The 15,004-nt window shown below is 31.5% G+C and overlaps 2 protein-coding genes across 3 annotated transcripts; one reads left to right on the plus strand and one right to left on the minus strand.

The window, feature by feature from the left end:
• The first annotated feature begins 2,139 nt into the window (after positions 1–2,139).
• Positions 2,140–6,033, plus strand: LOC100776600 (ABSCISIC ACID-INSENSITIVE 5-like protein 4). Its single transcript, XM_006583819.4, has 5 exons — positions 2,140–2,328; positions 3,278–4,503; positions 5,391–5,462; positions 5,549–5,578; positions 5,673–6,033. The coding sequence occupies exons 2-5, from the start codon at positions 3,406–3,408 to the stop codon at positions 5,745–5,747; spliced, it is 1,275 nt and encodes a 424-aa protein (XP_006583882.1). The 5' UTR covers positions 2,140–2,328; positions 3,278–3,405; the 3' UTR covers positions 5,748–6,033.
• Positions 6,034–9,467: 3,434 nt separating this feature from the next.
• LOC100777134 (protein DJ-1 homolog C) lies at positions 9,468–14,251 on the minus strand. 2 transcript variants are annotated; one of them, XM_006583821.4, is made up of 7 exons: positions 13,778–14,251; positions 13,334–13,483; positions 12,220–12,399; positions 11,351–11,428; positions 11,043–11,243; positions 10,290–10,427; positions 9,468–10,200 (listed from the first exon to the last, which is right to left on the minus strand). In XM_006583821.4, exons 1-7 carry the CDS (start codon positions 14,162–14,164, stop codon positions 9,988–9,990), a joined length of 1,347 nt encoding a protein of 448 aa, XP_006583884.1. In that variant the 5' UTR covers positions 14,165–14,251; the 3' UTR covers positions 9,468–9,987. The 2 variants fall into 2 exon arrangements, with proteins under 2 accessions (XP_006583884.1, XP_006583883.1); XM_006583820.4 differs by having other exon boundaries at positions 13,334–13,489; positions 13,778–14,250.
• Positions 14,252–15,004: the final 753 nt, after the last annotated feature.

A 15,004-nucleotide genomic window follows, 5' to 3' on the forward strand; every position in this document is an offset into this window, starting at 1 on the left:
ATCATAACATTAGTGTCAATATCTACTAAATTTGATAATAACTAATTTTTGTCAAAAAAATCCATCTAATTATTTTTTAATTATATTTTTTTTATTTATAAGCTACAGATCAAAAATCTCATTTAAGGAGATCAAATTCAATTTCATTCGGTCAACAACTTGTTAGTAAAATCAATAATTGCCTTAAAATAGCTTTTTTTATATAAAAAAGTTCTAATAAGTCTTATATAAAAATGAAGAGAGGAAATAAATGAACAAAGTCACGATTTTTGTTATGTAGTTTAACCAATACTTCAGATAATTGTATTTTGTAACCAAAGGTGAATGCATTGGGGAGCTAGTAAGAGCCTTGATCCCCTTCAATCCAAAACTTAATTATCGGGGAATGAATATATTTGTTGAACTTTTGCTTAATAATTTTGGATTTTTTTTTAAAATTTACTTATTTTTTAATAAATAAATTATTTCAAATATATATAATGCTAAAGATAAATATTCTTATTAATATAGTGAGTTGACTGAAAACTAAATTAGGTGTTAAGTTATTTAAACGATGTATCTGTTGACAAAATAAAACTAATAGATTCAAATATTTACATCTAGTCATCTACCTTACCCTGTACCGATCGAGGCACCACAGATGGGTTCCAAAAACTTTTTATCATTGAAACAGGTAAAGATAATGTTAAAACAGATAAAAATAAAAAAGGTTAAACGTATAATTTAGTTCTTATAGGTGTCTTTCTTTAAAAAAAAGTTTTTATAGGTGTCAAACTTTTAATTTGGTCTCTATGGGTGAAAATTTTCAAGTTGGTTCTTATAGGGGTGACACATTTTTAATTTAGTCTTTTATACGTAGGGAACAAATTAAAAATACACCACACATATAGAGAATATATATATACATAGAGAGAGAGAATATATATATATATATATATATATATATATATATATATATATATATATATATATATAATTAAACAGATTAGGATGACATAAACTAAATTGATAATATGTATACATATAAGAATTGTATCCTTTAAGTTAAAGATCACTATCAACTTGATTTATGATAAGATCAAGTTCGGGTTTTATTCGATCACGCTTACCCGAGTCTTGTAGAGTCCTTACAATATTATATCTCACATAACAACACCCCCATATTTTTAGGGGAAGAGACTCATCCTTGAATATTTAGGTAGCATTTGGAGAATAAAAAAACTCAAGGAACAAAGAAGAATGATAGAAGACACACTTTAAATGCTTTGGCTAGATCTTCTCAATTCCTAGAGAAAGTTCATACCTGAACATGAATCGATTTGAGTAAATTTTCTATGTAAAGAAACCAAATTGAAAATTTATAACACAACTAAATTATAAGTATAAGTTAAAAAGAAATGAGTAATGTCAAATCATCTTTTCCTACTCCATTTTCCTACAAATTCTCCTACTACATTTAATGCATTTTAATATTGCTTACTGCAAAAAGATAGTAAAATGATTTGTAAGAGGAAGGGATAGGAGGTTTAGAATTAAGAAAGTAAAATGAGACATAAAATGGGGTATGTTATGGGATGAGTTACATTTTTTTACCTTAAACTTGTAATTTTTAACTAATTTTATATCCAACAAATTAATTTAATATATTTTATTCTTAACTTTTTAAAAAATATCTATTATTAAGCATAAAAGTTGGAGATACAATTTAAAAAAAAATATGAAAAGTTAAGAATAAAATTCACTAAAAATAAAAAAATGGGTGTAAAATTTATCAAAAGAATAAAAAAAATGAGAGATAAAAAATGTAATTATGTGAGAAGTAAATTAAAGAAAATTAAAATTTATAAATTTATAAAAATTAAAAATAAAACACATCAAATTAATTTATTGAAAATATCATAAAACCAAATAGGAGGTAAAAAAAAATCCAAAAGGCGCGTGATGATGACAAATGTAAGATGTTGTCGGAAAGCAGCATCAAGTGCAGTGGATCCTCCCACATTTCGCAACGCAATTGGGAAAAGGTCACATCAAGGATTCAACTCAGTTTCCATTGGTCCACGTTTCGTGATCAGTGTGGTTCCATTTTCATTTTCGGAAAATATTTTAATTCGCAGAAAACTCCAATAACAATAATACGATAGTCGCAGCGAGCGAGTGCTCTCCTTAAATCCCGACCCTTGTCGAGGCGGCACAACACAAGACACTTGTCGACTCCACCACACTCCCCAATCTCAAGATCGCTGCGACACGACACTCCCAACGTTGCTGAGTGAAATTTTTGAGAAATAGGCCCAAACAAAAACACTACTAACCCAACTACCCAAGGTAATAATTATAATTTTAATGTTAATTTCCCCTTTCATTCTCACCGCCATTGTTTTTCCTCTTCCATATCCCTACATCTGTGCCTCTTTCGACGTTTGTATTAATTTTCTTTCCCTTTTTCTGTCTATTTGTTTTGGCTCACTCTTTTCTTTTTTCTTTTGTAAGGGTCTCTTCTGCTAACAAATTTTAGTTTGTTCGATATGGACCTTTTGGGTTTTGTGTTTGAGGTTTTGCGTTTTGGTTTCGGTTTTCTCCGATCACTGCAACGCTCTATCGCGTGGAGAATCTGAACTCTGAAGGAGTGAATTACGCGTAGTTTAGTTATTATAGTTGTTTCGGGTGTGACTGAGTTGTGTGTGGAACAAGGGAGTTTCTATAATTGGATGTGAAATTTGTGTAATAGAGACAATTATTTTATCAAGATAAAATGAAAATAAGGGTGGGGATGGTGATGCGTCTCGGAGATTTTTTTTTCTTTCGATTTTTGTGATTTCGCGGAGAAAAGCAAGTTGGGTTCTGTTAAACTCGTAAAAGGGTGTTGGTATCTCGGAGAAATTAGTTAACTTTTTTCAGTTAGAAGCGTGTGTAATTTTAAGTTCCATCTACATCATCAGATTTTTAGGTTAATTTAATCCAATTTACCTAACTAGTACAATTTTTTCACCTAGTACGAAATACCAGAATAACAGACAGCAGAGTTTTAGATCGGGCTTGTCCCTACAAAGTTAGTTATCATAAGTTTCACCATTCGCGCAAGTTTGGATTTTTGCGGTTTAACATGAATTTGATCGCTCAGAAGTTAACAACCTTCTAACTGAATGTTTTGTTTCTTCTTGTGGGGGTAGAATTGCAAGTTTTAACTTGTTAATAATATTAATAATTATCTGCCATTGGTAACTTGATTAATTAATGAATTGCTTTTGTTGTCCCAATATTTTTGTATGGTTAGATCTGAATCCAAGGAAACCATTGAAAATACCCCATGATCTACTAAGGCATGATTGCTACGTAAGACACAAAGTTTGCTTTAAGTAAGCTTCGAACGTCTGCTTCAAGTGTTGGAAAGTGGGGTCAAAGATGAACTTCAGGAACTTTGGTGATAATAATAGTAACCACCCCACTTGGGATGCCATGCATGGGAAGACACCAGCAAACAATGTTACTACTCTGCTGAGACAGCCCTCAACAATATACTCATTGACATTTGATGAGTTTCAGAGCACAATGGGTGGGATTGGGAAGGATTTTGGGTCGATGAACATGGATGAACTCTTGAAGAACATATGGGCAGCTGAAGAGACTCAAGCCATGGCATTTTCAGCTGGTGCAGCAGGAGGAGAAGGCCATAACAACAACCCTATTAGTGGTGGTTTGCAAAGACAAGGTTCTTTGACATTGCCAAGGACTCTTAGTCAGAAAACAGTTGATGAGGTTTGGAGGGACTTGATCAAAGATAGTAGTGGTGGGGCCAAGGATGGTGGAAGTGGCAATGGTGGCTCATCAATTCCTCAAAGGCAAGCAACATTGGGAGAAATGACATTGGAGGAGTTTTTGGCGAGAGCTGGGGTTGTGAGAGAAGATGTGCCTCAACAACAACAACAACAACAAATTGGAAAACCAAACAACAATGGATGGTTTGGTGACTTTCCTAGACCAGACAATAACAACACTGGCCTACTTTTTGGGTTTCAACAACCAAATAGAAGCAACGGGAATTTGGGTGAGAACACTAACTTAGTTCCCAAACAACCTCCTCCTCCTTTATCATTAAACTCAAACCACTCCCAAAGACAAGCACAACAGCACCAACAACAGCCACCACCACTTTTTCCAAAGCCAGCAAATGTAACTTTTGCAGCTGCTCCTATGCATTTGTTGAACAATGCACAACTTGCTAGCCCTGGCAGAAGGAGAGGGTTGATTGGAGTTGCTGAGCATTCGATGAATGTTGGAATGGTTGGTTTAGCCACAGCTAATGTCACAGCTTCTGCCTCAAGTAAAATATCACCTGATGTTATTACAAGGAGTAATAATGTTGATAACTCTCCAATATCACCGCATTATGTAATCAACAGGGGAAGGAAATTCAGTGCCATAGAGAAAGTGGTTGAGAGGAGACAAAGGAGAATGATAAAAAATAGAGAATCAGCTGCGAGGTCAAGGGCTCGTAAGCAGGTTAGTCACCCTACAATTAATCATTAAATGCATCATCAGTTCCACTGTTTTTTAACATAAAAAGTGTTAACAAATGTGACATTGGAAACAACTTACTATGTCTTTTACCTATTTCGTATCTTCAAAATACATTCCAAAATTGAAGAGACAACTTGTGTTGTGCCAAACTTGTGTTCAAACAAACATTTTCCTTAATGATATACTTTATGTCATAGCTGTATTATTTAATAAAATTTATGTATGTTTCATTTTGAAAAAATAAGCCCATTTTGTTTTTTAGTGTAACTCCTAAAATTCACCTAATAATAACAGTTAAAAGATATATATATATATATATATATATATATATATATATATAAAGTATCTTATTAACGTTCTTTATTATGAAGAAGAAATAAAAATAACTTGTCTGTTTTGGTTTTCTTATAAAAATAATTAAGGAATTGTTTGATTTGAGAAAATATTCTTTTGTTTCTCACTTTTACAAAATGATATTTTTATTCTTAAGATTTTTACAGAGAAAAACAAAAACAAAAATGGTTGTTGTTTCTAACTAGTCATTATGCTTTCTTGTCAAGAGCAGTGTTAGCAATTCACACTTCTAATTTTACTATGTAGATCCTGCTAAAAGCTTTGGTCCACTTTGTTTTTAGTGGGACTAAAAAGTCAACAGAACAATTGATAAAGGTCCACACTTCATTACTAATTGTGCATAACCAGATTATAATCTTAAAAGTGCTATACATTAACTGTAAAAATCATAAAAAGAGAGACGTAAAATACATCAGATAAAAAAATTTCCCATGTTATATGATGACCTTTTTTATTGCCTTATCAAATGATTTATTACACTGGTAACTACTAAAATTGTCTCTCTTGAATGGCAGGCCTACACTTTCGAACTAGAAGCTGAGGTTGCAAAACTTAAGGAATTAAACAGAGAATTACAAAGAAAACAGGTATATTGTCATTGTGCACCATGTCCTCATCAGTAATTTGTTAACTGAGGTTATGGCTTTCTCTAACTACATTTGGTTTGATGCAGGAAGAAATCATGGAAATGCAGAAAAATAAGGTATAAAATCTTGTGTTCTCTATAAGCTATGAATACACTTTATTTACACAGTAGTTGAAAGTCTAATACACTGTCTTATTCTTTATTTTGATAGGATTTGGACCCTGCATGCAGACCAAGGGTAAGTAAAATACACTGCTTGAGAAGGACACTTACTGGACCATGGTAGATTATGTGAATGTGAGTCATTGTTTCCAAGTGACATCTACACGAAGGAAGCCATTATGTCATAAGGGCTGGGGTATATATATGTATGTGAGACGTGAGGTAATTGCAGTCCAAAACTAGATAGGGTGGTAGCTATTGTTAGTGTTATTATGTATAGGAACTAGGAGAGTTGAGTTGTACATTAAACTTGTATCTTTGGATAACAAATTATTATTATATGCTTGAATGTTATTTTCTTTTGTGTTGCAGGATGATATACAAGAAAACACAAAAGCTTTTTCGTGTTAGTAAACGATGCGTATTCGTGTTGTAAGTTTTCATAGAGGTTGTTGATTTATCCTAAATTAAAAATTAGAGATTCTTCTCAGCTTTAAACTTTTGTATATCAATAGTAATATTTTCGTTCACAGTCTTATTATAATCTGGATTTTCAAATCTTCTCAAATATAATTTCAGTTGGGAAGAAAGTAAAGGTCTTCATGGGTCGGTTCGGATTGATTATGGGTGAAAATTGAATCTAAATCAATTATTTTTTATAGGTTCAAGTTCAGATTTTGTGTGTTTGATTTTTTATAGGTTCAAGTTCAGATTTTTTATACGTTCAACTCAATCCATGTGGTTGATAAAAAAAAAAACTCAATCCATGTGTCTAGGGTCATTGAGCTGAACGTTCGTTTGAAGTATTGGAACAGAAAATTAAACAAACTAAACTCACCCTTTCTGGATTTTTTGGCACCAAATCTCGGTTTAGATAATTTCATCTTAAACAAATTTTTGCATAAATATATAAATAGTAACATAATCATAATTTTAAATTTAGTTAAGTATAAAAGTAAGTTAAAATACTTTTGATTTATGTATTTAAGCTAATGATGAGAAGTGAATCATTCACGAGCTTGAACAAAATTGGGTTCAAACTAAAAATATAAGATTCATATATAACTGAAGTTAAACTTTTAGTTAAAATGATTCTTCTAAAGTAGAATCAGGGTAAACTAATTTCGACTTGACTCAATTTATTTACATCTCTATTTGAAATATTTTTTTTTTCAATTTCAATAAGCACAAATATGAATAATTATGAGAAACTGCAGTATTAAACAAAAATCAAACTCAAAATCTAAGCTAAAATGCGAAAAGTCCCCCTACATTGTCTTTTTCTCTATTTTTTATTATTAAGCTTTTAAGAAATAAATGTTACTATTTATTAAATATGAATCATTTTTATTTTGTTAAATTTCCCAAAATCTTATGAAATGAAGGGGATGGAGAAAAAGAAAAAAGAAATCCATTAGCAAGCTAAAATAACCTCCTTAAAAAAAAAAGCTAAAATAAGCCCTACCAATATTTCATTGTCGTGCAATAGTGAAAAGGACAAAAGGGAAAAATATCTTCCTCTACTAATAGTATAAAGCGTCTCCTTTTCTCGTGTACGTGTTTTGAAAATTGAGTTTAGACGTCAAATTGAAGCAAAATCTTAATGTTATCTTATCTTTAATCTTAATAAATGTAAAAGTAACATAGTCGCTGATGTGTTAAGGATAACTCTTTCATACTCTTAAAATAAAATAATAATAACTCTTACCGCCGAAAGTAAGAGTGTTTTCCTAATATTTGTCAGAAAATAGCTTTCGTATCAGTATTGTAAAGTAATTTACTAATTTTAAGCTGTGATCTAATTATAAATCATAAAATAATAAATTTATTAATTTTTATAATAATTATTTAATAATTTTTTTATTAATTAACAATGTACAATTTTTTACACAAATAATACATAATTATTAAACTCTATTTATATATTTACTATTTGAATTTTGCTCTTGTAATGTCAGTTAAGATAAGAAAATTAATATTAATTGTTGAAAAAAATTTATTCATATAAGTAATAATAAACGTATATTTCATTTTAAAAAAATATGAATAAATAAGCAAATTAAATGTTTTGGATATTTTTTAAAAAAAGTATACAATTTATTTTAATCATTACACTAATTAATATGATGAAAATATAATGTCTATTTAACTAATGTTGTCTTTATTTGGGTTTAATATTTCTTTTTATCCCTGAATTTTTCATTGCTTTTAGTTTTTTTTAAGTGTTTTTGATTCTTACATTTTTTTTCTAATAACAATTTTAGTCCTTCTTAATAAACTATATAGTTAACCAATAACATATCAGTAACTTCACAGTCTAATCACTTGTCACATCATTAAAGAATTTGACAAAATAATTATATTTATTTTTTTATAAATTATATTTTTAATCTCACATCAATTAATCTAAACAAATGAGGAATTAAAAAAATACTTAAAAAAATTAATTATTTTATTAGATTCCTTGATGACTTGATAAGTCATCTGTCAATATGATTATATCATTAGTTAATCATTAGTTAAGCTAAGTACTTGATACGTGGAGGAAATTGTTAATAGAGGAAAAACATAGGCACCGAAAATGAAAAAAAAAAAAACCTGTTTAGGAATTAAAAGAAAAGTATTAAATTCTTTTTATTTTGATTTGATTAAGAATATTTTAGGATATAACACTGCACAATATAAAAAATATAATAACTGAAACTAGAAAATCTTATTGAAATAATTTATTTATAAATAAAAATTACAAGAGTTTAAAATTAATTAAAAACAAAATTATGATTATAGAAGAATATATTTTTATCAATAAAATTAAATTCAAATTTGTATAAAAAAAATATCATATAAACATGTCTATGTCATATTATATTTATTGAAATAGATAATTTTACCAAATAATTACAATTTCATTAGTTAGCTTTATAGGTTTAAGCTTCGGTACTCACAATTTAAAGTTACTTAAACGTCCTTAATGGCAAGTAAAGTAAGTTGTTTTAATTTAACACCAATATTATACCACATGTTTAGCACATATTTTTACTTGTAGATTATTTTTTATATAATATTAATTTTTTTAGGGAATAATATTAAAATATTTCATTAAATATTAAATTGATAAAGTTAAAAAAATAATTTAAGAAAAATTTTCACAAATTAAAAAATAATTAGATTATAAATGAACTAAACAAGTCAAGTTCAAGCTTTAGTTATTTTAGATAAGACAAAATTCAGATTTTTAATTAGATTCGTTTGAATAAATGAAACAAACTTGAATCATTCTTTTTTTTTTTTTTTTGAGAGTCTAAATTTTTAGTACTTAACTCAGTTCACATCTAGTTCAGGGGCTATTTGTGTCCTAAGACTTAGACATTTTCTTAAAAAATATCCTAAGGCTTAGGCTAGCACTTCATATTGTTGTCCTAAGACTTTTTTTAAAATATCCTAAGACTTAGACTAGCACTTCATATTGTACATCCATCTTTATAAGACGATATGGTTAGTGACCTTAACCCTTTTCCTTTTCGAAATGAATACAGTTGAAATCTGAAAATACTTGGTGAGTTACTCGGATAAACAAATAAAAGAATACTCATATGAGCTTGAAGAGGCTTTGATAAGAGAATCAATAAAAACTTTGATGAGATATCAAGACCTGAACATAACCTTCTGTTAAAACGGTCATATTTTAAAGGTGTTAATATGCAGATTTGTTGTACTACATCTTGATTGACAAAAGTAAAAGAATTATTACCAAAGTAAAGATGTGAGTGACTAAACCACCTTTTTTCAACAAAAATTCGACATGATTTTTTTTTTGGAAAGCATTCTGTGATACAAGATGATATTTGGCTAATTATAATTACATTATGACATATTGCGTTTTGGACATTTTCTTACATCCTATCAGGGGAAGTTTGGTTTTTATATTAGAAAGTTCAATCTATTGTTAACTAGAGTCTACAGTGTGTTAACTATGAGAGGATCCATTCTCTAAATGATGAAAATCATCAAGTTCCTGTCTCAGTCAATAGCAATGGCATTCCCAGGTCGACATCCCCTCCAGAAATCAAACTCAGAAGATTGATTGTTACCATCCAAGTGTGTGAAACGAATGCCAAAAGGGGATATGAATCGATACAGAGCTAATCACATGAGTTCAGGTTGGTAGATTTTGCCAAGATATTGAATTAGAAGACTGCAACTTATCCTTTCCGAAGTGATTGGAGGCAAAATAAATCATAATGATAATATGGAGCTGCTGGTCAGGCTTTAGGCTTGGAAAAGACTGATAAACCCCTCATCTCTTGGACTCGTTATAAAATTTTCTCCTACCAACATGCACTTCAAAGTTCAAACCATGCACTCTACTTCTTAGGATACTCAAAAACAAGGCCTTCTGCTACACTTCTTGCTCTTCCATTACCAAATAGCTTGCTCACAATGGCCAATGCAAAATCTGTTACAGTGGCAAGTCCCTCACTAGTGATCAGTTTGCCATCAATAACTACTTTAGCACCATTTATTTCTTTGTCTTTAAGCTTGTCTAAGGTGGAGGCATGAGCTGTGGCCCTCTTGTCCTGTAACAGCAAGAAATTTCTCATTTCAGTGAGGCTTTCCTTAAGAATTGGAACAGGAAGCAGAAAAATAACAGAAGGGCATCAAATACCTTTAGTAAACCTTGTTTTTGTAGAATGGCAAGTGAAGAGCAGACTGCCCCATATATCCTTTCAGCTGAATTTTGTTCTTTAAGAAGCTTCTTCAGAATTCTAGATTTGCTTAGTCTTTGAGCACCAGCAGTTCCCCCCTAAAAGTTCATGAAAATCTCAGCAACAACAAATGATAGGTGGGGCAAAAACAAGAATCATATGATTATCATATACTATTTATACCGTGTCAATTACAACCGCAATCAAAATTCCTACAATTTGAAGGAACCCCAAGAGAGATAATATTGGCACAAGATATGATTGTGACCACTCATTTTTACCCTATGCCCATGCCCAACATGTGATTTTTGCTTTTTTGTTTTTGGGGGGAGGGGAAAGGGTAAAGTTTAAAAATACAGATTTATTTTATTTTGAAATCTTTGCAGTGCATATTTTGAAATCCACTCAAGTTTCGTTGGATTTGAGTGACCTTTATTTGATTTGTAAACCCACTCTACCTATTCTTATTAAGGATAAGAAAGTGAGTATTAAAACAAAATGAATTCCATTCAATTTTAAGGTGTTCCAAACATAAAAATTAATTTACTAAGCAATTCAAATCTTATTTTCTCCAATGGGTTATAAGCATGAGAATCAATTTCCACATCAAATCAAATTTGAATGATCCAAAACTAAAAAATTTATAATTGTAAGGTCTACTATAGCACCATGAAAAAATGCATCAACTTATTTATTTTGAGAATTTATCTTACTGGAAGAATAATCAGATCATGCGCTGACTCTTGAGCATCACCAATTAATATATCAGCAACAATTTTGGTTCCTTGAGAAGCCAAAACTTCAAGAGATTTTTCAACTGAAGCAACTATGACCTTAGCTTTTGCTCGCCTTAGAATATCTACCACAGTCACTACTTCAATCTCTTCGGAACCATGTGCAACTGGTACGAGGACCTGGACATCATAATGTATGACTTTATGTGTAAGATCCTTGATGCAGAAGGATGGGCAGCTGAAATCTTCCCAAATTATACAAATATGATGGTAAGTTTGTAACTTACACTAGGGGTGTGGTGGCCAACAGACCATTCAACTTTATTGAACTCCTTAGCTGCATGATCATCATCTGTTCTCATAAACTATTATAAAAAAGAACGATTGCTTGATCAGGCACATAACTTAACTGATAAGGCAACATAGATAAAAAATCAGAAAGAACAATGAAGACGTTAATTTTTATAAATGTAATCAAACTAAAGAATCCAAATTTTAAAACATAGATTTCAAGCACATTCATCATTCTGCACTTTTTTCCTGCTCTTATCTCTTCCTCTCTAATAATCTTTTTTTTATATTTTATTTTAAACTTTTCCACCCCTAGGTAAATGTATTACAGGTCTAGTAAATGTGTTAAAACGGGATCAAACATAACATATGGGTGTTGTTTTTTGATACATTTTAAAAATATAATAGAACTAGTGATACATTTTGGCCCCACCAAAATAGTTGGAACCAAGGAGAACAAAACATAATAGTATTTTGTGCTCTATCTGCACGCCAAATACTACCTTGGTTAAAAACTTAAAATTTCCCAGTTCAACTAGATCAGTATCTAATAGCAGTTAAATATTTGACTGTTGAACCTGCTAAAAGTTTGCTACTGGTGTGTCATAGGGCTTACAATTTTAACACATGAATATTTGGCAATACAGAACAACTGAATCCTATTATAATGCTCTCTTCAAGTGATTACTAAATTTGCATTACCCTTTAATTTTGATTGCTATGTATACTAATTCAATATCAGCTACCATTACTTTTCAGCACAGTATCAGCCAGTAAAGAAAGAAAAAGAAAAAATTTGATTACATAGAAAAAGAGAAACAATCTATTCCTTTCCAGCAAAAAGTTACTAATTAAAACAGTTTACCATCGATTCTGCAACCTCATTGGCAACAGAGTCCCCAAATAGCTGCTCCGCCAAGGACAAAGCAAACTGGTAAGTAGTTCCAGGCCCCCGGCTGGTTGTGAGTCCTCTGGAAACCTGAAGATTTGATTTAACGGCCCAAAATCTTGGAAGCCTGTCGTAGAATGCGGGGTGGCAAGTTATCTTGCATGACAGAATAGAGCATATTAGCCTTATCCAAATATAAACAAAAACAACAAAATATAACTGTAGCCTAAGTTACAGTCTTTAACGGCAATTACAGCAGTAAAATTACTATTTTAAAAAAAAATACACAGATAGTACAAAGGTTTTTTCAATAATGTACGGAATCATTTACTTTAAAAATCAGATCTAAGATGATTTCTAATTAGTTAACAGTATAAAGATATTTACTCTAAGCATGTATGAAAATTAAACTCTTTTTAAAATAAAAAAATAATGCACAATGTATATCATTCAATCACAAATCATCATGTATGATAAGTTTGTTGATTTCTATAATAGAATAATATATCATATATGTACTAAGGTTTTGTAAAGTTTTATGCAATCACAAACCATTATCAATGGTAAGTTTATTAACTTTTATAATGATAAGTCATATTAACAATGGTTTATTATTGGTTAAGGCGGGATTCAGCATTTTTAAACCACAGAAAGTTCAGTTTCCATTTTCGTTGCAGGTGTACTCAGCCCACTTAGTAGAGACTAACTACACAGTAAACAGCTGGTGCATGCCTATAAACTTTTTATAATAACTACTTTAAAATCATGGCAAAGAGGATTTCTGACTAGTTGACAATGTAAAAACTTTAAGATGATAGGGCATGCCAATTAAATTCTTTTTAAATTTCCACAACTAATTGCGTGTTTAGAAACCTGTTGAAAAGCAAGAAATCACGTTCGGGATGCAGAAACTATAACTATTAGCTTCTTAAAATCACATAAAAAGCGTAGAAAATCACATCTGAAACGTAGAACCAAACACGCTATACAACAATAATTTTTATAGGCACCACCCAACAGTTACCCCAACTGCAATTCAAAATTATGGTAACAAATATTAATTCAATAAAACCCAAGTTAAGCAAAGCACCTTCTTTTTTTTCAAAAGCCCCCATGGCAAAAGGGTGACAGCCGGAGCAGCACAAATAGCACCATAGAGCCTGTTTTCCTCAGCTTGTCTGCACGTGATTTTCCGCAGCACATCGCAATCCCGTAGTCTTGCAGAGCCAGGCATCCCTCCCTGCCACTTAAAGTTAATACTATGAACAACAAAATAAGTAGTAGTAACAGTAACAGCACTGGAATCTATGTGGATAAATTTCTCTAAAAACATTTGTAAGAGAAGAAAAAAAAATGATTTCTTCGTAAGTTAAAATACCTTATATATATAAATTAATTGTAAAAGTTCTCTCACTTATCACTTCTTTAAAAATGATTTTTAAGTTTATGGAGAAACTCAATTTCATTTTTTTTTTCTTGTGCTGATAGTGCTTCTGGATAAGCTTATCCAAAACAATTTCAGTTAGAGACTAACGGGCAAAGCAACGAGATCGAAAACTTGATCGGAACACGCGGAAATGTCGGTATCGGCGACCAGTTTGGTGCCTCCGGCGGCTTCTACTTGGAGCTGCGGCTCCACGGAGGCAACGGTGACGTCGGCGCCGGCGCGGCGCAGGACGTGAATCATGATAACGGCTTCCATTTCTTCGGTGCCCAATCCGATGGGAACCAGGACCTTCTTCGGAGGGATTGCATTATTGGGTGCTGTTGTTGTTATTGGGGCAGAGAGGGAGAGTGCGGGTTTCGGAGTTAGCGTTCTCGGGCGCGGAGGCGTGACGGCGGCGAAGGGTGCGCGTGCGGCGGCGGAGAAGGTGACCGTTGAGAGGGGTGTCGGAGGTTGAGGGAGTAGCAGCAACGACATGGATTGGATTGGAGACTCTTACTGCAACTCACTCTTTCTTCGCTCTCTGATTATTCGGATTATCGAACCCAATTTTTAATGCTTTAGTATAATAAGGGCTACAGGATACTTTTAGTCCCCTGGTTTTTTCCTAATAAGTGAATTTAATTCTCCCAAAAAATTTTAAGGCATTTAATCTCACTAGTATACAAAAAATTAATTTTGGTTCAATAATTAAATTTGATGCGTTGACTGTTATCTCTAACATTGACATGATGGCGTGATACTAAAGTGATCAAAATTGAGAGTCTACACGGTAAGAGTTTCATAGACTCGACTCAGAGAATCGTAAAAGTTTATTTCATCAAAAAAATACCTATGAATAATAAGTAAATATATTCAAAATTCACTATTTTGCAAACAAAATGACAATAGTCTATTACAAAACATAACTTCTCAAAATTAAAACATTTAAATAACTAAATAAACCATAAATGTCTTCAAAGAACCATGTTCAATCCTCTAATAGGATCATCTCCATGAATATCATCAGTTTCATCACTATCTCCATTATCATCAAGGTCTTCCTCAGATTGCGCATCATCATCAGGTTCCACCAAAATTAAATTATCTAGATCAAAAGCTTCTACAACTAGATCATTTGAATTTCCTCCAACATCTCCCACTAATTCAACATTGCCATCATCACCTTCACCTTGAGGTTGCTCATCCTCTTCATTATATCCCTCTTTAGTTATCCATTCATCATCAGACTCAATCTCATCAAATGGAAGAACAATACTTTTTCTATTTTGTTTACTTTTCAACTTCAAGTTATACACCACATAAACCAACTCATTC

This window comes from Glycine max, chromosome 7 (genome assembly GCF_000004515.6).
Source record: "Glycine max cultivar Williams 82 chromosome 7, Glycine_max_v4.0, whole genome shotgun sequence".
Taxonomy (NCBI): Eukaryota; Viridiplantae; Streptophyta; class Magnoliopsida; order Fabales; family Fabaceae; genus Glycine; species Glycine max.